This window comes from Ovis canadensis, chromosome 11 (genome assembly GCF_042477335.2).
Source record: "Ovis canadensis isolate MfBH-ARS-UI-01 breed Bighorn chromosome 11, ARS-UI_OviCan_v2, whole genome shotgun sequence".
In the NCBI taxonomy this organism is placed as follows: domain Eukaryota; kingdom Metazoa; phylum Chordata; class Mammalia; order Artiodactyla; family Bovidae; genus Ovis; species Ovis canadensis.
The window spans coordinates 35,442,158-35,464,197 of NC_091255.1; the positions used below are offsets into that span (position 1 = coordinate 35,442,158).

Below are 22,040 nucleotides of genomic sequence, written 5' to 3' on the forward strand. Positions count from 1 at the left end.
CCAGTCCCATCACTTCATGGGAAATAGATGGGGAAACAGTGGAAACAGTGGCAGACTTTATTTTGGGGGGCTCCCAAATCACTGCAGATGGTGACTGCAGCCATGAAATTAAAAGATGCTTACTCCTTGGAAGAAAAGTTATGACCAACCTAGATAGTATATTCAAAAGTGGAGACGTTACTTTGCCGACTAATGTCCGTCTACTCAAGGCTATGGTTTTTCCTGTGGTCATGTATGGATGTGAGAGTTGGACTGTGAAGAAGGCTGAGCGCCGACGAATTGATGCTTTTAAACTGTGGTGTTGGAGAAGACTCTTGAGAGTCCCTTGGACTACAAGGAGATCCAACCAGTCCATTCTGAAGATCAGCTCTGGGATTTCTTTGGAAGGAATGATGCTAAAGCTGAAACTCCAGTACTTTAGCCACCTCATGCGAAGAGTTGACTCATCGGAAAAGACTCTGATGCTGGGAGGGATTGAGGGCAGGAGGAGAAGGGGACGACAGAGGATGAGATGGCTGGATGGCATCACTGACTCGATGGACGTGAGTCTAAGTGAACTCCAGGAGTTGGTGATGGACAGGGAGGCCTGGCGTGCTGCAATTCATGGGGTCGCAAAGAGTTGGATACAACTGAGCAACTGAACTGAACTGATAAAGTCCAAAGAATTAAAGATTACACAGTCTACTCGACACCTGGAATCTATACTAAATTGGCTGAGTAACAGGCTGGAGGCAAATCTCAACAAGTCTCAGGAAGGAACATCATATAGATCGCTCACCGAAACTCAGTTAGTCAGAAGTCGTTAACAAGTAGAGAAATTGAAACATTCTTGTACAGTTGGAAATTTTTTTCTGACGGCACCTCGAGGCATGCGGAATCTTAGTTCTGACCTCTGTGAGACAATGGAGTTTTATTTTTAATTGGAGAATCACTTGAGTTGGTTGGTTTCCCTACTCATAGAACCGACCTGGGGCCGTCTGCCCCGTGGCTCTTGGGGTAGGGTTCGGGGTTCAATCCCTGGGTCAGGAAGATCCCCTGGAGAAGGCTCTTTCCAGAGGGAAAGTCCTCTCGGGAGACACAATGGGGCGAGGGGTGGCAGGAAAGGCTAATTTGAGCTTGTTTTCCTCTCTTCTGACTCCCCTTCCCAGTATGCACGTGTGTGTGTGTGTGCGCGCACATATACACACATACAGACACACATACACAAAGAGCCATGCACACTTACATACAGACATATATATACACATACATACACACACTTACACAAACATACAAACCTACACAGAGACACATAAACACACACGTAACACAGTAACCCAAATATTCTTGAATTTTCCCGCCTCCGGTGCCTTACAGCCTCTTTTAATGCTTCTGACAAGTCTATGACTCCTCAGTCCTGCAAAGCCCCTGCAAGTCTGCTGCTGCTACTGCTGAGTCGCTTCAGTCATGTCCGACTCTGTGCGACCCCATAGACGGCAGCCCACCAGGCTCCCCCGTCCCTGGGATTCTCCAGGCAAGAACACCGGAGTGGGTTGCCATTTCCTTCTCCACCTGCAAGTCTGCCTCCCTCAAATCCAGGCCACAGCCCTTCCCTTTACTCCGAAAAGCCAGGTTAGCCTGAAACCATAAAGGGGAAGATAAGACAATTGCAGAGGGAATAAGAGGTCAGATGGGGAAACTTTGATGAAAAAGCCTTTGAATGTGGAGAGTATCCATGGAGAGGGAAAAGATGAAAACATTGAGAAAAGCAACAATCACTGGAGTGATTTAAGAAAATATAGAGCAACTGGAGGGATTTTAAAGAATCTGTCTGGAATGCAGGAGATCCGGGGTTCCATCCTTGGGTGGGGAAGAGCCCCTGGAGAATGGAATGGCAACCCACTCCAGTATCTTTGCCTGGAGAATTCCATGGACAGAAGAGCCTGACAGGCTACAGTCTATGGGATCTCAAAGAGTCAGACACGACTGAGCAACTAACTCACTTTCCACTTTATTATACATAGATGGGATTGTATTGTACGTATTATCTTGCAACCTGGATTTTTTTTTAACTTAATTTCTTTCTTTGTTTTAAAGATTCTTTTTTTGACCTGGACCTGATTTTCTAAATTCTTTACTGAATTTGTTACAATATTGCTTCTGTTTTATGTTTTGGTCTTTTGGCCAGGAGGAATGTGGGATCTTAGCTCCCCTACCAAGGATCAAACCTGCACCCCCTGCATTGGAAGGCAAAGTCTTAACCACTGGACTGCCAGGGAAGTCCCTCTTCTGCTCCAATTACTCCCATAAATTTGCATCTTGCATTCCAGACTCTGTGCTCTAGGGGAAAGGGTCCAGTGGGCAATACCTAACATACAAGCCCATCCCAACTACATCACAGAGGCGAGGGGACAGATATGGTCCCCCTGGACTTCTTGTGCCCTCAGGCATGCACAGAATGAGGGATTCCCTAAAACTGATGACAAGGGTTTACTACAATATCCTGCCTCTCTGTTGGGCTATTTTTCCTTCTTGTTATTGTAGGAGTTCTTTATACTCTGAATATTAATTACTTGTTATAAAAGCTGCAATTATTTCATCCAAGTCTACTTCTTGTTTCCAATTTTAGTGAAGTCAAATCTGTCCATATTTTCTGGAGAAGTAAAATATCATTTCCCCATATTGCACTTGTAAAAAAATTTACAGTGTCCTGTATTTCTATTAAATCATATCTGCAGATCTGCATTTTCTGTTTCAACTGTAGTGAATAAAACACATACAAAAGGGAGAGAATAGTACGATGAACACCCAAGTACCATCTCTTCCCTCAACAATCATCAACATATGACAGGTTTTGTTTCTTCTACACCCATCCCAACGTGCCCCCCGACCCCACTGAACTGTTTCAGAGCACATCCCAGACATGTGATTTCACCTGTAAATATTTCAGCATGGATATCTAAAATAGAGAATCTTCTGGTGTTTCGGCTGTGCCCTGTGGCACACGGGATCTTAATCCCTCAACAAGGGATTGAACACTTGCCACCTGCGCTAGGAGAGCGGAGGCAACCACTGAAAGGTCAGGGAAGTCCCTATTCTATTTTTAACTTAATCAAAACACATCCTATTATACCAAAAATAACTGACAATAATACCTTATCCAGGTAGTATTCAAAATTACCTGGTATTCCCATTATATCTTTTTTCAAAAAAGTTCTATTTTTATTTTAATTTATTTTAAATTAATTTTTATTGGCATATAGTTGATTTAGTGCATGCATGCTTAGTCGTGTCTGACTCTTTGTGACCCCATAGACTATAGCCCACCAGGCTACTCTTCATGGGATTCTCCAGACAAGAATACTGGAATGGAAAAAAAAAAGAGAATAATATTGGAGAGGATAGCCATTCCCTTCTCCAGAGGATTTTCCTGACCCAGGGATAGAACTCAGAGCCTGGAAGGTTATAGCCCACAGGGTTGCAAAGAATCAGATGTGAATGAAAGACTACACACACTCACCTGTTTTTTGGGTTTTGGTTTTTTCCCTGGGCTTCCTGGTAGCTCAGATGGTAAAGAATCTGCCTGCCATATCTATATACAGTAGTGTGTATATATCAATCCCAATCTGCCAGTTTATCCCTCTCCCCCTTCCCGCCTTATACCATAATTTTAGAAATTTTCCACATTCTAGAAAATAAAATTTAGAAAATAAACATAAGTTTATTTTCTATATCTATGGCTTCCCTTGTTAAAGAATCCACCTGCAATACAGGAGACCTGGGTTTGATCCCTGGGTTGGGAAGATCCCTTGGAGAAGAGAAAGGCTACCCACTGCAGTATTCTGGCCTGGAGAATTCCATGGACTGCATAGTCCATGGAGCTGCAAAGAGTCAGACATGACTGAGAGACTTTCACTTTCAACTTTCACTATGACTCTACTTCTGCTTTGTAATAAAATTCATTTGTGCCAATTTTTTTTAGACTCAACATATAAATAATGTCATATATTTGCCTTTCTCTGTCTGACTTACTTCACTTAGTATGACAATCTCTAGGTCCATCCATGTTGCTGCAAATGGCATTATTTTGTTCTTTTTAATGGTTGAGTAATATTCCATTGTATGTATATGTGTTGATGTGCTCAGTCGTGGCCAACTCTTTGCGACCCCATGGACTGTAGCCTGCCAGGTTCCTCTGTCCATGGAATTTCCAGGCAAGAATACTGGAGTGGGTTGCCATTTCCTCGCAGAAAGAGGATATAAAGTCTCCCGTGCTAAGGCACAGATGGTCGAGACAAAGATCGCTTACCTGGGAGTTCAGATTACACACGGGTCCAGGAGGCTGTCCTCTGATCCGGTTCAAGGAATCCTCCAGTTGCCCTCCCCCACGACTCAAAAACAATTGCGAGCTTTCCTGGGACTAACTGAATATTGTAGAATCTGGATGCCCAACTATGGTCTAATTGCCCAGCCCTTATATAAAAGCCTGGAGAAGGCGATGGCATCCCACTCCAGTACACTTGCCTGGAAAATCCCATGGACAGAGGAGCTTGGTAGGCTCCAGTCCATGGGGTCGCGAAGAGTCGGACACGACTGAGCGACCTCACTTCACTCACTCTCCATGTATATATATACTGCATCTTCTTTATCCATTCATCCATTGATGGATATTTAGGTTCCTTCCATGTTCTGGCTATTGTAAATAGACCTACAATGAATACTGAAGTGCATATATCTTTTTTGAATTATATTTTTATCGAGATATATGCCCAGGAGTGGAATTGCTGAATTATACGGTAACTCTAGTTTTAGTCTTTTAAGGAACCTCCATATTTTTCTTCATAGTGGCTGCACAAATTTACATTCCCAGCAAACTGTATAGGAGGGTTCTCTTTTCACCACACTCTTTCTAGGATTCATTGTTTGTAGATTTTTGATGTTGGCCATTCTGATCAGTGTGAGGTGATACCTCATTGTAGTTTGATTTGCATATCTCTAATAGTGACAGTAAGCATTTTTTCATGGGCTTTTCGGTATCTATATGTCTTTTTAGAGAAATGGCTATTTAGGTCTTCCACCAATCTTTTGTTTGGGTTGTCTGGGGTTTTTTGACATTGAGCTGCATGAGCTGTTTGTGTATTTTGCAAGGTAACCCTTTGTTAGTCACTTCCTTTGCAACTATTTTCTTCCATTTCATGTGTTGTCTTTTTGTGTGTGTGTGTGTGATTTCCTTACTAAGGTCTGTCTAGTCAAGGCTATGGTTTTTCCTGTGGTCATGTATGGATGTGAGAGTTGGACTGTGAAGAAGGCTGAGCGCCGAAGAATTGATGCTTTTGAACTGTGGTGTTGGAGAAGACTCTTGAGAGTCCCTTGGACTGCAAGGAGATCCAACCAGTCCATTCTGAAGGAGATCAGCCCTGGGATTTCTTTGGAAGGAATGATGCTAAAGCTGAAGCTCCAGTACTTTGGCCACCTCATGCGAAGAGTTGACTCACTGGAAAAGACTCTGATGCTGGGAGGGATTAGGGGCAGGAGGAGAAGGGGATGACAGAGGATGAGATGGCTGGATGGCATCACTGACTCGATGGACGTGAGTCTAAGTGAACTCCAGGAGCTGGTGATGGACAGGGAGGCCTGGCGTGCTGTGATTCATGGGATCGCAAAGAGTCGGACATGACTGAGCGACTGAACTGAACTGAACTTGCTGTGCAAAAGCTTTTAAGTTTAATTAGGCTCCATTTGTTTATTTTCATTTTTATTGTTCCCATAATGTGTTTGTACAATTGGTGTGTTCAAATCAGGATCTAACATCCCCACATTGCACATACTGGAGTGCCTCTTAATGCTCTTTTAAATACATGACAATTCCCCCTCCTTCTTTGTATCCTTTGTCATTTATTTGTTGAAGAAACCAGAAATTGGCTCTGTAAAATCTACCCCCTACTGGATTTGACAGAATGCATACCTGTGTGCCTGGTCCTCTCCCCACTAAATTTCCTGTAAATGAGTAGATAGCATTAGAAGCTTAATTAGATTCATGTTCAAGGTTCTCTTAGAAAACTCTTTCCCAGGCAATGTTGTTTAGCCACCATTGCATCAAAATGAGAGATACATAATGTCTGCAATTTTTAAAATTGACCTCCTTCTTTCTAATCATTTTATTCTTATTTCTCGCTCTGGATCAACGAAGTCCAGGTGACGATTCCCCTCTTTTTCTGGGTTCTTTTTCTTGAAAGTGAAAGTTGCTCAGTCATGTCCAACTGTTTGCAACCCCATGGACTATACAGTCCATGGAATTCTCCAGCCCAGAATACTGGAGTGGGTAACCTTTCCCTTCTCCAAGGGATCTTCCCAAGCCAGGGATCAAACTCAGGTCTCCTGCATTGCAGGTGGATTCTTTTCCAGCTGAGCCACAAGGGAAACCCAAGAATGCCAGAGTGGGTAGCCTATCCCTTCTCCAGCGGATCTTCCCAACCCAGGAATCAAATCGAGGTCTCCTTCATTGCAGGTAGATTCTTTACCAACTGAGCTATCAGGGAAGCCCTGATAAGAAGCCCCTGTTTCTTATCTCTCCTCTTTAAGGACCCAGCAGGGTGGAGGCTGAGATGTGCATGAACATTTTTCCTAGAGATGGACTAGAGGTAAGTGTGGGCTCCTCCCACTCTCAGTGCTCAGCTCCGGTCTACTCAAGGTCCTTCTCTCAGTGATGTCTCCTCTTATCCTGGTCCCGTCCTAGTCTCCTCCCTTCCTTAAGCAACCACTTGAATGGGGTTGACATGTCCTTGAAAATGTACAGATTCTTGAAATGTATGTAGTGCTACTGTGTGTGTAGACTATTGATTTTTATCAGTGTTCTTGTGTTCTAGGCAGCATTCTGATTTTTAGTTTTTTCATTTGATGCTGATTTTAGGCATCTCTGCATCCACACTACATGTGTGGACATGTAGTCACAGAAGATTTTTTTTCTGTGTGATATGCTTTAGAAGTTTTTTTCCAGCTTTATTGAAGTATGACTGACAAATAAAAATTGTATATATTTAAGTTGTACAATGCGATTTTTTAAAGGTGTACAACAGGGTGATTTAATATGCATCTATACTGGAAAATTATTCCCACAAACTAACACATCCATTACTTCACATGACTACCAATTGTGTGTGTGTGTGTGTGTGTGGTGAGGAAACTTGAGATTTACTCTCTTAGCAAATTTCAAGTATACAGTATGGTATTGTTAACTGTGGTCACCATGCTATACATTAGACCCCTATTCCATGCTATTGGCCTATTTGTTCTGTATCTTCATGAATATGGCTTTGCAATATAGTCTAATAGTACTTCCCTGGTGGTCCAGTGGTTAAGACTGGGCTTCAGTGCAGGGAGTGCAGGTTTGATCCCTGGTTGGGGAACTAAGATCCTATATGCCCTGTGGTGCAGCACGAGGGATATATAGCTGATTCACTTCATTGTACAGCAGTAACTAACACAACATTGTAAAGCAATTATACTCCAACCAAAAAAACTGAAAAATAAAACTATGCATCTGTGTTTCCTTTAGTCTCCTTCATATTTGTTTGTTTTCTACGTTTCCAAGTATCAGATTTTCTTTTATTGATGATATCTACATTTTTATTTTCTAGTGCTTTAAGTTTTGCTTTAAAAAAACAAACAAGTTTCTCCCCCGCCCCTGACAAAAAAAAAGCTCTTTCTACTTGGGGGAATTTATTGTGTCATTCTTTTTCTAAAGTTCTTTTTAAAATTATTAATTTTTGGCTGTGCTGGGCCTTTGTTGCTGTGCAGGCTTTTTCTCTATTTGCAGCAGGAAGGCTTCTCATTGCAGTGGCTTCTCTTATTGTGGAGCATGGGCTCTAGGCCACACGCAGGCTTCATAGTAGTTGTGGTTCCCAGACTTTAGAGCACAGACTCAATAACTTTGGTGCACAGGCTTAGTTGCTCTGCGGCATGTGGGATCTTGCCGGGCATTGGCAGAAAGATTCTTTGCCACCAAACCATCAGTGAAGACCTATTTTGTTATTCTTTTTCAAGTATCTTGAGTTAAAAATTAACCTTCTTTCCATTCAACCTTTCCTATTTTTTCAAAATAAATGCGCTTAAGTCTATATACTTTTCCTTTGGGGAACTGCAATATCAGTTCAGTTCAGTTCAGTCCCTCAGTCGTGTCCGACTCTTTGCGACCCCATGAACTGCAGCACACCAGGCCTCCCTGTCCATCACCAACTCCCGGAGTTCACTCAGACTCACGTCCATAGAGTCAGTGATACCATTCAGCCATCTCATCCTCTGTCATCCCCTTCTCCTCCTGCCCCCAATCCCTCCCAGCATCAGAGTCTTTTCCAGTGAGTCAATTATTTGCATGAGGTGGCCAAAGTACTGGAGTTTCAGCTTCAGCATCATTCCCTCCAAAGAAATCCCAGGGTTGATCTCCTTCAGAATGGATTGGTTGGATCTCCTTGCAGTCCAAGGGACTCTCAAGAGTCTTCTCCAACACCACAGTTTAAAAGCATCAATTCTTTGGCGCTCAGCCTTCTTCACCGTCCAACTCTCACATCCATACATGACCACAGGAATAACCATAGCCTTGACTAGACGGACATTAGTTGGCAAAGTAACGTCTCCACTTTTGACTATACTATCTAGGTTGGTCATAACTTTTCTTCCAAGGAGTAAGCATCTTTTAATTTCATGGCTGCAGTCACCATCTGCAGTGATTTTGGAGCCCCCCAAAATAAAGTCTGCCACTGTTTCCACTGTTTCCCCATCTATTTCCCATGAAGTGATGAGACCAGATGCCATGATCTTCGTTTTCTGAATGTTGAGCTTTAAGCCAACTTTTTCACTCTCCTCTTTCACTTTCATCAAGAGGCTTTTTAGTTCCTCTTCACTTTCTGCCATAAGGGTGGTGTCATCTGCATATCTGAGGTTATTGATATTTCTCCTGGCAATCTTGATTCCAGCTTGTGTTTCTTCCAGTCCAGCATTTCTCATGATGTACTCTGCATAGAAGTTAAATAAGCAGGGTGACAATATACAGCCTTGATGTACTCCTTTTCCTATTTGGAACCAGTCTGTTGTTCCATGTCCAGTTCTAATTGTTGCTTCCTGACCTGCATACATATTTCTGAAAAGGCAGGTCAGGTGGTCTGGTATTCCCATCTCTTTCAGAATTTTCCACAGTTTATTGTGACCCACACAGTCAAAGGCTTTGGCATAGTCAATAAAGCAGAAAGAGATGTTTTTCTGGAACTCTCTTGCTTTTTCCATGATCCAGCGGATGTTGGCAATTTGATCTCTGGTTCCTCTGCCTTTTCTAAAACCAGCTTGAACATCAGGGAGTTCATGGTTCACATATTGCTGAGGCATGCCTTGGAGAATTTTGAGCATTACTTTACTAGCGTGTGAGATGAGTGCAATAATGCGGTAGTTTGAGCATTCTTTGGCATTGCCTTTCTTTGGAATTGGAATGAAAACTGACCTTTTCCAGTTCTGTGGCCACTGCTGAGTTTTCCAAATTTGCTGGCATATTGAGTGCAGCACTTGCACAGCATTATCTTTCAGGATTTGAAACAGCTCAACTGGAATTCCATCACCTTCACTAGCTTTGTTCGTAGTGATGCTTTCTAAGGCCCACTTGACTTCACATTCCAGGATGTCTGGCTCTAGATTAGTGATCACACCATCATGATTATCTTGGTCGTGAAGATCTTTTTTGTACATTTCTTCTGTGTATTCTTGCCACCTCTTCTTAATATCTTCTGCTTCTGTTAGGTCCATCCCATTTCTGTCCTTTATCGAGCCCATCTTTGCATGAAATGTTCCCTTGGTATCTCTAAGTTTCTTGAAGAGATCTCTAGTCTTTCCCATTCTGTTCTTTTCCTCTATTTCTTTGCATTGATCTCTGAAGAAGGCTTTCTTATCTCTTCTTGCTATTCTCTGGAACTCTGCATTCAGATGCTTATATCTTTCCTTTTCTCCTTTGCTTTTCGCCTCTCTTCTTTTCACAGCTATTTGTAAGGCCTCCCCAGACAGCCATTTTGCTTTTTTGCATTTCTTTTCCATGGGGATGGTCTTGATCCCTGTCTCCTGAACAATGTCACGAACCTCATTCCATAGTTCATCAGGCACTCTATCTATCAGATCTAGGCCCTTAAATCTATTTCTCACTTCCACTGTATACTCATAAGGGATTTGATTTAGGTCATAGCCGAATGGTCTAGTGGTTTTCCCTACTTTCTTCAATTTGCGTCTGAATTTGGTAATAAGGAGTTCATGATCTGAGCCACAGTCAGCTCTTGGTCTTGTTTTTGTTGACTGTATAGAGCTTCTCCATCTTTGGCTGCCAAGAATATAATCAATCTGATTTCAGTGTTGACCATCTGGTGATGTCCATGGGTAGAGTCTTCTCTTGTGTTGTTGGAAGAGGGTGTTTGCTATGACCAGTGCATTTTCTTGGCAAAACTCTATTAGTCTTTGCCCTGCTTCATTCCGCATTCCAAGGCCAAATTTGCCTGTTACTCCAGGTGTTTCTTGACTTCCTACTTTTGCATTCTAGTCCCCTATAATGAAAAGGACATCTTTTTTGGGTGTTGTGTAGGTCTTCATAAAACTGTTCTACTTCAGCTTCTTCAGTGTTATTGGTTGGGTCATAGACTTGGATAACTGTGATACTGAATGGTTTGCCTTGGAGACGAACAGAGATCATTCTGTCATTTTTGAGATTGCATCCAAGTACTGCATTTTGGACTCTTTTGTTGACCATGGTGGCTACTCCATTTCTTCTGAGAGATTCCTGCCTGCAGTAGTAGATATAATGGTCATCTGAGTTAAATTCACCCATTCCAGTCCATTTTAGGTCGCTGATACCTAGAATGTTGACGTTCACTTTTGCCATCTCTTGTTTGACCACTTCCAATTTGCCTTGATTCATGGACCTGACATTCCAGGCTCCTATGCAATATTGCTCTTTATAACATCGGACCTTGCTTCTATCACCAGTCACATCCACAGCTAGGTATTGTTTTTGCTTTGGCTCCATCCCTTCATTCTTTCTGGAGTTATTTCTCCACTGATCTCCTAGAGGAGCCATCCCACGCTGAAGGTCAGGAAGGGCAGCGGTGAGGAGATATCCCTCATCCAAGGTAAGCAGCAACGGCTGTGCTTTGCTGGAGTAGCCGTGAAGAGATACCCCACGCCCAAGGTAAGGGAAACCCAAGTAAGATGGTAGGTGTTGCAAGAGGGCATCAGAGGGCAGACACACTGAAACCATACTCACAGAAAACTAGTCAATCTAATCACACTAGGACCACAGCCTTGTCTAACTCAATGAAACCAAGCCATGCCTGCGGGGCAACCCAAGACGGGTGGGTCATGGTGGAGAGGTCTGACAGAATGTGGTCCACTGGAGAAGGGAATGGCAAACCACTTCAGTATTCTTGCCTTGAGAACCCCATGAACAGTATGAAAAGGCAAAATGATAGGATACTGAAAGAGGAACTCCCCAGGTCAGTAGGTGCCCAATATGCTACTGGAGATCAGTGGAGAAACTGCATTATACTGTACCACAATCTGAGTATGCAGAGTTCTCCTTGTTCACTTCTAAACCGCTTGGCTTTCATTTTTATTTTTTCTTAAACTCAAAGTTATCTAGAAAGATGGTGAGAAATGTGTATGTTGATAGATCTTTTTTGGCTATACTTTCATATTTAAATCTAACCTCATTTATTTATTTATTTATTTTGTGGTCAGAGCATTGCCCCTTTTTAGAATTGGTGGAGGTCTTATTGGTAGGCTAACACTTTGTCTATATTGGTTTATAAACCCATGTTGCTGTTGTTCAGTTGCTGTCATGTCTGACTCTTTGCGACCCCATAAACTGCAGCACGCCAGGCTTCCCTGTCCTTTACCATATCCTGGAGCTTGCTCTCCATTGATAAACCCGCAAGTGTCCATTAAGTCTTCAACTGTTTGCCCTGTTAATTTCCATCTGGGTTGTGGGTTCTATTTGTTGGGCTTTTCTCTTCCATGGTGTTATTGATTTTCTTGCCATGTTGGTAATTCTGGGTTGTGGGTTCATCTTTGCATTTGTTACCTATCTGTGGATCCTGCTTTTGTTGACATTGGAGTGGTTCTGTTCCTGTGGGCATTGCTGGAGGTAGGATAGTCCCAGTGAAACTGAGCAGGACCCTGCAGGGACCTTCAGATACAAAAGCTCCTCTATATCCCCACTCTCTTGTTTATTAAAAAAAAAAAAAAAAGCTGTAGATTCCCATGCCTCCCCTGAGTCACAAAAGAGCAAGCTCAAGAAGTTAACAATTAGAACAACAGTCACAGAATCTTTAATTCCTCCCTGAAGGACATAGATAACAGTTCCTGATGCATATTCCTGAGTTGTTTTGCAGATACTAAAATTGCCACCAAATGAAAAAGGTTACCTGTATGATGACCCGACTGTAACCATGACATAAGCTGCTCCATCCTACACAGTTCAAGAACTGTAGGAACAAATCTACTCTGGAACTGAAGATTAACTATACTTAAAACATTACAGAGTTTGGGATGGATGTGTACACACTGCTATAATTTAAATGGATAACCAACAAGGACCTACTGAACAGCACAGGAAACTCTGTTCAATGTTATGTGGCAGCCTGGATGTGAGGGGAGTTTGGGGGAGAATGGATAAGTGTATATGTATGGCTGAGTCCCCTCACTGTTCACCCAAAACTATCACAACATTGTTAATCGGCTATCAGTTCAGTTCAGTCACTCAGTCATGTCCGACTCTTTACAACCCCATGGACTTCAGCACGCCAGCACTCCAACTCCCAGAGCTTGCTCAGACTCATGTCCATTGAGTCGGTGATGCCATCCAACCTTCTCATCTCCTGTCGTCCCCTTCTCCTGCTGCCTTTAATCTTTCCCACCATCAGGGTCTTTTCCAATGAGTCGGCTCTTTGCATCAGGTGGTCAAAGTATTGGAGCTTCAGCTTCAGCATCAGCCCTTCCAAAGAATACTCAGGACTGATTTCTTTTAGGATTGACTGGTTTGATCTCCTTGCAGTCCAAGGGACTCTCAAGAGTCTTCTCCAATACCACAGTTCAAAAGCATCAATTCTTTGGCACTCAGCTTTCTTTATGGTCTGACTCTTACATCCATACAAGAAAAACCCTAGCTTTGACTAGACGGACCTTTGTCAGCAAAGTAATGTCTCTGCTTTTTAATATGCTGTCTAGGTTTGTCACAGCTTTCCTTCCAAGGAGCGAGCGTCTTTTAATTTCATTGCTGCAGTCACCATCTGCAGTGATTTTGGGGCCCAAGAAAATAAAGTCTCTCTGTTTTCACTGTTTCCCCATCTGTCTGCCATGAAGTGATAGGACTGGATGCCATGATCTTCATTTTTTGAATGCTGAGTTTATGTTATGTTGAGTGTTAATGTTGAGTATTAATCAGCTATACCCCAATACAAAATAAAAAGTTTATATTAAAAATAAAATAAGAAAAGAAAGTTTAAAATATATGAAAAAGATGGCACTAACCAGAAGACCACTGCATGACCCATTTCAAGGTGATTGTCGGAGCTAACTCTGTTGTTGTGCACGTAACCCCTGCCCCACCTATGTACCCATGAAACTCCCTTTTAAAATCTCTTGATCGGCAAGGAGGAGTTGATTTTTTGGGATATGAGTCACCTTCTTCCCTAGATTGCCAACTTACTCAGTGAAGTCATAGTTCCTTTTACGCGTCTCTCAGTATTGTATTCTTGAACTCCCTGATGTTCAAGCTGGTTTTAGAAAAGGTAGAGGAACCAAAGATCAAATTGCCAACATCCGCTGGATCATGGAAAAAGCAAGAGAGTTCCAGAAAAACATCTCTTTCTGCTTTATTGACTATGCCAAAGCCTTTAACTGTGTGGATCACAATAAACTGTGGAAAATTCTGAAAGAGATGGGAATACCAGACCACCTAACCTGCCTCTTGAGGAATCTGTATGCAGGTCAGGAAGCAACAGTTAGGACTGGACATGGAACAACAGACTGGTTCCAAATAGGAAAAGGAGTACATCAAGGCTGTATATTGTCACCCTGCTTATTTAACTTCTATGCAGAGTACATCATGAGAAACGCTGGACTGGAAGAAACACAAGCTGGAATCAAGATTGCCAGGAGAAATATCAATAACCTCAGATATGCAGATGACACCACCCTTATGGCAGAAAGTGAAGAGGAGCTAAAAAGCCTCTTGATGAAAGTGAAAGAGGAGAGTGAAAAAGTTGGCTTAAAGTTCAACATTCAGCAAATGAAGATCATGGCATCCAGTCTCATCACTTCATGGGAAATAGATGGGGAAACAGCAGAAACAGTGTCAGACTTTATTTTTGGGGGGCTCCAAAATCACTGCAGATGGTGACTGCAGCCATGAAATTAAAAGACGCTCACTCCTTGGAAGAAAAGTTATGACCAACCTAGATAGTATATTCAAAAGCAGAGACATTACTGTGCCGACTAAGGTCTGTCTAGTCAAGGCTATGGTTTTTCCTGTGGTCATGTATGGATGTGAGAGTTGGACGGTGAAGAAGGCTGAGCACTGAAGAACTGATGCGTTTGAACTGTGGTGTTGGAGAAGACTCTTGAGAGTCCCTTGGACTGCAAGGAGATCCAACCAGTCCATTCTGAAGGAGATCAACCCTGGGATTTCTTTGGAAGGAATGATGCTAAAGCTGAAGCTCCAGTACTGGCCACCTCATGCAAAGAACTGACTCATTGGAAAAGACTCTGATGCTGGGAGAGATTGGGGGCAGGAGGAGAAGGGGACGACCGAGGATGAGATGGCTGGATGGCATCATGGACTCGATGGACGTGAGTCTGAATGAACTCCGGGAGTTGGTGATGGACAGGGAGGCCTGGTGTGCTGTGATTCATGGGGTCTCAAAGAGTCGGACACGACTGAGCGACTGAACTGAACTGAGATGAGCAACTGAACCTGAGTTCAGTAACAAATCAGTAATAACGCTATTTTACAGCTGAAACACAGAAAGCAGACTAGCTTGCCCTAACTTGTATACCTGTAAATAACAAATCCAGGCCTCTTGGCCCAAAGCGCAGCCAGTTCTCAGAATGACCCATTGCCTGCCCAAGACTTCCTAGTGCTGACCAGCCCACTCCCGTCTCCTAATCCCCAGCAAGCAGACGACTCAATGTTTTGTGTATTTCTTTTCTTTTTACTCTAAAAAAATCCAGTTGACAGTAATAACTTGCAAACCATAGAAAGCAGCATGGGTGTCAATCTCCTCGCCCCTCTAAACATCATTCTACATTTCTCAGACACCGTCCTTCCCCTTTCCCTCTAAAATCTTAGATGAAAATCCAGAAGCCCCTAGATAGAAGGGCCCCAAACCAGGACCCCTAGGGCAGGTAAAGGCATTGAGGAAATAAATTAGGGGAGAGGAGGCTCTTAGCTGTCATTGCCTCTGTCCCGACGGGCCTCACAAACCCAGCGGTAGGACCTCAGGCAGATGTCATCATTCCAGCGGCCCTCCACCGTGAAGTGGGCACAGTCTTCACCCCCTCCGAGCCCATGCCCATACCAGTCGTCTGGCTGCTCTGGTGCCCAGTTCCTAAAGAGACCAGAGAGACGTGAACCCCAGCGCCTGAGACCCTGAGCCCAGTCGTGGACCCCTGGCCCCCAGGACCTGCCAGGCTGGGATGATGGGCCAAAGATGAAGGGGCAGAGCCTCGGGGGTGAGACTCTGAGCCCAGCCATGGACCCCCGGCCCCCGGGACCTGCCAGGCTGGGATGATGGGCCAAAGATGAAGGGGCAGAGCCTCGGGGGTGAGACTCTGAGCCCAACCATGGACCCCCGGCCCCCAGGACCTGCCAGGCTGGGATGATGGGCCGAAGATGGAGGGGCAGAGCCTCAGGGGCGCACACACTTACTTGAAGCTCGTCTCGTAGTCCGTCCCGTCCACCCATTTCCAGGGCCCATTTTGATCCGTGAGGCCTATCCAGGTACTTACAGGGCCCATGTGGTGCTGTATAAATTTCTGGGGAGAGAGGAGAGCTGGTGACCTCTCCTTAGACCTGCCAACCTCCCAGCCAGGCCCTACCAGAACCTCACCTGCTCCTCCCAGGAGCCCACCACCACCAGGTGGGCGTTCTCCAACTCGCAGTACTTCTCAGCCTCCGGCCAGGACTTCCCCGAGCGAGAGAACCAGTAACAGCTGCCTTCATAATCGATCCAGTTCACTGGGCAGCAGGCATTTTCAGAGCCTGGAGCGGGAGTCAGAGGGGGTAGTGAGGGGCTGAGGGGAAGTGGGTTGGGCAGGCAAGCAGGACTGGGCAACCCCCACCCCCTCACCATTGCCCTGGAGGACAGCCATCTGACAGCTCAGGCTTCGCAGGTCAGACACAAACTGCTTCACGTGGAGCAGCAAGCTGGAGTGATCTGGGGAGACAGAGGGCAGAGGGGGAGGGGCATGAGGGTAGGGGAAGGCAAGAAAGCCACGATGAACACTGGGGCCCGGGAAGGTTCTGTCATCTGCCTACTGGGGTGTGAAGACAGATCACAGATACTTCTGCCACAATGCCCCTTGGTTTGGTCTGAGAGACCGCTGTATCCTGCAAGCGCATGTGCACTCACTCACACACACACACACACACACACACACACACACACACACACACACCCTCGCTGACCTGCATTCAGTTCCTGCTGCTGTTTCTCCAGCTGGGCCTCCAGGGACTTCACCTTTCTGCCCACATTTCCTCCTAGGGGAGAGACTTGCTCAGTGTCTCAATGGCCCTACTGTTCCCAGCCTCCCAGCCCCAGCCCTCCTCACCCTGAATGCTCAGGGCCTTGACCTTGGCCTCTGTGCTCACTGTGAGGTTGCTGAAGGTCTCTCTCAGGGCGCTGAGCTCCTCCTGCAGCTTGGAGTCTGGGCAGAAGAGGGTGCAGACAGGACAAAATGAGGGGGCTGCTTCCCACATCACAGCAGCCAGCTCTTCCGTCCCCCGCCCCCTCACCATATCACCTTGCTCCCTTCCCAAACACCCCCTGCCCCCTGGGGAACCCACTCTGGGATCCGATCACACAGAGAACGACTAGCAGCAGGAGGCTAAGGCCCATGGAGACCAGGAGGAGGCTGGGTCCGGTGCAGAGACGCCGACTGAATGAATGAGGAGGAGGCGGCCCTACAAGAGAGGAGGTCAGGCACTCAGGGATAGATGGGAGCTTGGGGCAGCTCTGGGGTCCTAGGAGGAGGGCAGCCTGAGCCTCCTCTAGGAGACTAGGAGGGACTTTATAGATGAAGAAATCTGGCGGTAGGTGACCAAGAGGAGCTGGATGCATCGAGAGGTGAGAAGGGATGCGAATCTTTCTGAGGGAGCCCTACCCAGGCTCTAGGCCTTTGCTGGCACCTAGTGGCCAGATCGAGTCACTGCCGCATCAGAACGCAGAGCCTGGAGAATGGAGTTTGCAAGCTGGAGACTGGGGCCGAAGGGGTCTAACAGGTGGGGCAAGAGAAACGGGTTTCTTGTTTTCCCCGTGAATCCCACTCCTCTTTGTCTGGGCGCAGGGAGGCAGAGTAACCAGACTTCAGGTCGACCAAGTTGTGCCCACCCGGGAGCCCTGTCTCAGTGAGCTGAAATGCGGGGGCTTCCCCTCCGTTTTTGCTGGTAGTCCTTTCCCCCATCGAAGGGCACTGCCCACTCCCTTCTGCCAAGCATTCCATCCCGGCTCAGCCCCAGCAGAAACATCTCTGCTCGCAGGAGAAAGAAAGAGGGCTTGACTCATCCTCCTCCAGCCAGAACTCCCTGAGGCCTGCCACAGAAATTTTCTCCTTGACCCAAAGGATCCCTGACACCTGTGCACTCATACATACTCAAACTCACACACACACTCACACACATACGCTTGGCCAAGGCTCATGGGTGTTGGAAGAGGAACGAAGAAGAGGGTCTAACTTCTTGCAGTTAACCCCCACATCCCCTGGGCAACCCCCTCCCCAGGGTCCTGAGAAGTCGGTGACAAGGCGAAGGGCAGGAGAATCATGAAGGAGCCTGGGGACAACTGCCACCAAGAAAGGGTCTCCAATCCTACACCCTGCACCTCCCCTAAGAGGGGTGGCTCAGACACCACCAACCTTGTGAGCCGGGCAGACCCAGGGAGAGGCGGGGTCAGGGAAGGGGGCCAGAGCCACCTAATGCTCGCCTTGCAGAAATGGGGGTTGGTGTCCCCTTACTTTTTCTGTGCTGATGGTCATTCTCCTCATTGTCCAGATGCTGAAGATCTTGATACTCCTTTGTCATGGTGGGGACTGCTGGGCCTGGGGCCAGGTCAAGGCTGGGGTTAGGGCTGAGGCAGGGGCTGAAGAGCTTGGGTGTGGGGTTCGGTCCCTTTCCAGGTGATCAGCGACTGCGTGGAGACCTTTCTTTTTGCTTGCGTTCCCTCCAGGCCTGACATCCAAAATCTATCTTCTGAAGTTTTTCTACTCCTTCTCCACCCCTCCGGATATGGATTTCATTCATCCCCTCCCCCGCCCCACTCCACAGTTAGTTCCGCCACCTCCTTTCTCCCCCCCACCCCCTTTTCTTCCCCTTTTACTTGCCAAAGGTCTCAAGGTTGACTTGTGGGTCCCTCAATGCTGCTCAGATCCCAGGCTAAGAAACAGGCTGAAGCCTGGATAATTAGCACTGACAGCCCTGGGTGGTGGGAGGGGAGGGGGCAGGGTCCATTCAAGGGCCCTGAGCCCTGTGCGTCTGCCTGTCTGTATGACCGTGTGTCCAAACACACCAAACCTGGCATCTCCAGTGCCCGGGACTTTGGACGTAAACAGAGGTAGAAATGGATTTGGAACTCAGGGAGGGTGTGGGGGTGGGAGCAGGGGTGGGTTGCCTCACTTTCCTTCCCAGGGGTGGAGAGTCTCCTTGTTCTGTCCCCTATCTTTGCATGCAGCCATCCCACTTAAGGAACTGTTTGGGAGAGGTCCAGACCAGGAGGGGCCGGGGTGCAGCTGGCTGGTTCCCCTCTGCCCCACTCCCCTTTTACTTCCTGTCTCTGAATTTCCCAGAATTGTTGATTTCTCCAAATATCTCTGACCAGGATCAGAGGGGCTGAGCTCTGCTCTTTCCCAATCCAGACCTATGACCCTGGCATCTGAGCCTGGGCCTGGCTTCCTGGGGCTCAGCTACCAGACACCCCAGCCTGGGGCTGAATGGCTCTCCTGGGGAGTAAAGTCCTCCAAGCTGCCTGGGGGTCAGGGGGTGGGGGCGGTAGGAAGGCAGGCTTTTCCCCACTCAGCTGGATTAGTGCCAGCAAGCCTCCAGTGACTCCTCTGTGCTTCTCCCTTGTTGCCTGTGTCACTTCTGTTATGTCAGACTGTTTGCAACCCTATGGACTGTAGCCCGCCAGGCTCCTCTGTCCATGGGATTCTCCAGGCCAGAATACTGGAGTGAGTTGCCATGCCCCTCTCCAGGGGATCTTCCTGACCCAGGGATCAATCCTGCGTCTCCTGCATTCCACTGAGCCACCTGGGAAGCCCTTTCCCTCATTACCTCCTCTCATTAGCCCCAGAGCACACCCCTATCTGATTCGGAAATGAGGAAACTGAGGCCCTGAATGGTAAGAGCTTAACCAGAATCCAAACAACAGAGGCAAGCCTGAGATGTGGACAGCCGGACTCCCAGGACCTGTGTGCTGCTCCCAGAACCAGGGTCCCATCCTGTCACCACAGCTGAGCCCCAGGGTCCCAGAGATACTAAAAGTGGTCCCTCACAGCCCCATTTGCGAGTTCACAGAGGGCTAAATTCTGGGAGTGTGTGGATTGGAATTATGCTAAATTAGAAACTGGGCTTCCCTGGTGGCTCAGTGGTAAAGAAAATCTCCCTGCCAATGCAGGAGTCACAGGTTTGATCCCTCGTCCAGGAACATCCCACATGCCAACTAAGCCCAGGCACTGCAACTACTGAGCCTGTGCTCTAGAGCCCACAGGCCCTAGAGCCCACGCTCCACAAGAGAAGCCTCTGTGACGGGAAGCCTAGGCACCACTAGAGTGTAGCCCCCCCTCGCTGCAGCGAGAGAAAAGCCCACACAGCCACTAAGACCCAGCATAGCCAAGAATAAAATAAGCAAGAAAAAAATGTAAGAATTTGGACGATGTTAGTGACGTTAGTAAGTCTTGCTTTAGACCCCAAATATGACATCATGGGAATCCTATGTTATGGATACTTCACTGAGAAAACTAGACTCGAGTTAGAAGAGTTTACATTATGTGAGATATTCAGGAACACGTCCCTCTCGTAAAATAAGTCCTGGCTGCACCCTCATTTGTGACTTGAAAAGCCTCATGTTGTTTGCATGCACTGGGACTGTGGCCAGTAATTTTGGTGACTACTGGGCTGTTGATTTGGCTTCCTCTGGTATTATCAGTTACAATCTGGTTTATTCAGGCAAACAAACCTACGCTATTTCGGTCAGAATAGCAGTCACCCTTACAGGAGCGAGGATTGGCAGGAGTTTCTGGGCGATGGAAATGTCCCACTGCTTGATCTGGATGCTGGCTGCAAGGCTGCAAGTCTGTAAAACTGCCGAAACCCATACCCTGAAGATCTGTGCATTCTTCTATTTGCATATTATGCTGGAATAAGATGTTCTTACCAGCTGGTTCTACCCTAAAGCCATGTTCCCAAAGCCATTGCTTAGGGAGCAGTCTGTGAACCAGTAACGAAAAACACCCCAAAGTCAACAACTTTAGGGTGAGAGTCAATGAAACACCATGAGGAAAGCCAGATAAACAACATGAAACACCGGTGGCTGACTTACAAGCCAGCTCTCTCTGTGAGACCAGAGATAACCCTGAGAAACCAAGAAGTAGCTAAAAACAAAACAATGCCACATGGCGGTAGACACATGCACCCTGAGAACTCTTGACATCTATCCCTTTAAGAATATATACCTTGGGAATTCTCTGGTGGTCCAGTGGTTAGGACTCTGTGCTTTCATTGCAGCGGCAAGGGTTTGATCCCTGATTGGGGAACTAAGATCCTGCAAGCTGTGTAGCACAGTCAAAAAAAGAGAGAGAAAATATATACTTTGCAAGGTCTTCAGAGACAGAGCCTCATGTGTTCATTTTTTAGCGCACCCCAAAGGTAGTGGCTTGAAACGACACCCATTTATTAGCTCACAGCTCTGTAGGGCAGAAGTCCAAGAGGAACCCCAGCTGAGTTCCCAGCTCAGGGTCTCATGAAGCTGAGATAGAGGTGCTGGCAGGACTGTATTCATTTCTGGAGGCAAAGAAGAAGAATCTACTCTCAAATACGTTCCAGTTGTTGACAGAATCCAGTTCCTCGTAGCTATAGAACTGAGGACCCCGTCTCCTTGCTGACTGGCGGCCGGGGGCCACCCTCTGTTCCTCGAGGCCACCTGCCTTCCTCATCACATGACCCCTCCATCTGCAAAGTCAGCAACAGCGCCTGGTATCCTCCTGGAACTCCAGATCTCTCTGATTCCCCCTGTGCTCATGGGATTAGACTAGGCCCATCTAAGGTCAGCCGTGTATACAATATACACAAAAGCTTAAGAATGGGAGTCCAAGGGACTTCCCAGGTGGTCCAGTGGTTAAGACTCCATGCTTCCAATACAGGGGTGCAGGTTCAGTCCCCGGTCAGGGAACTAAGATCCTGTGAGGTACAGTCAAAAAAAGATCTTTCAACTAAAAAAAAAATTTTTTTAATTGAAAAAAAAAAAGGGAGTCAGAGGTGATAAAACACTTTGAAGAAAGCCAGATGAAGGACACAATACACTGGATGCTGAATTACAGGTCAGCCCCCTGTAAGTTATGTATGGTCATCTGTAAGTTTCACTACGTACAACATAATGATTGAGAGCGCCGGCAGCATGCTCACAGATGCTGGGGAGTTATGCAGAGCAACTCTGTTCCCTCTGAGCACTCTTCCCCTCAGGATACCGAGCACCTGCAGAGAGCAATTCAGAGAGCCTGGGCTCCAAAACTGGGAATCCCACCTCCAGGGTGGTCGAGAAAGGCTCCCTAAG

The 22,040-nt window shown here is 46.4% G+C and overlaps 1 protein-coding gene across 4 annotated transcripts; it reads right to left on the reverse strand.

Moving 5' to 3' along the window:
- Window positions 1-15,191: 15,191 nt before the first annotated feature.
- Window positions 15,192-18,963, reverse strand: LOC138414948 (asialoglycoprotein receptor 1-like). 4 transcript variants are annotated; one of them, XM_069542828.1, is made up of 9 exons: window positions 18,598-18,963; window positions 18,232-18,315; window positions 17,066-17,182; window positions 16,831-16,926; window positions 16,688-16,759; window positions 16,350-16,436; window positions 16,110-16,261; window positions 15,929-16,035; window positions 15,192-15,608 (listed from the first exon to the last, which is right to left on the reverse strand). In XM_069542828.1, exons 2-9 carry the CDS (start codon window positions 18,296-18,298, stop codon window positions 15,446-15,448), a joined length of 861 nt encoding a protein of 286 aa, XP_069398929.1. In that variant the 5' UTR covers window positions 18,299-18,315; window positions 18,598-18,963; the 3' UTR covers window positions 15,192-15,445. The 4 variants fall into 4 exon arrangements, with proteins under 4 accessions (XP_069398929.1, XP_069398930.1, XP_069398931.1 ...); XM_069542829.1 differs by having other exon boundaries at window positions 18,232-18,404; window positions 18,598-18,929; XM_069542830.1 differs by having other exon boundaries at window positions 18,232-18,404; window positions 18,594-18,831.
- Between the last annotated feature and the right edge of the window lie 3,077 nt (window positions 18,964-22,040).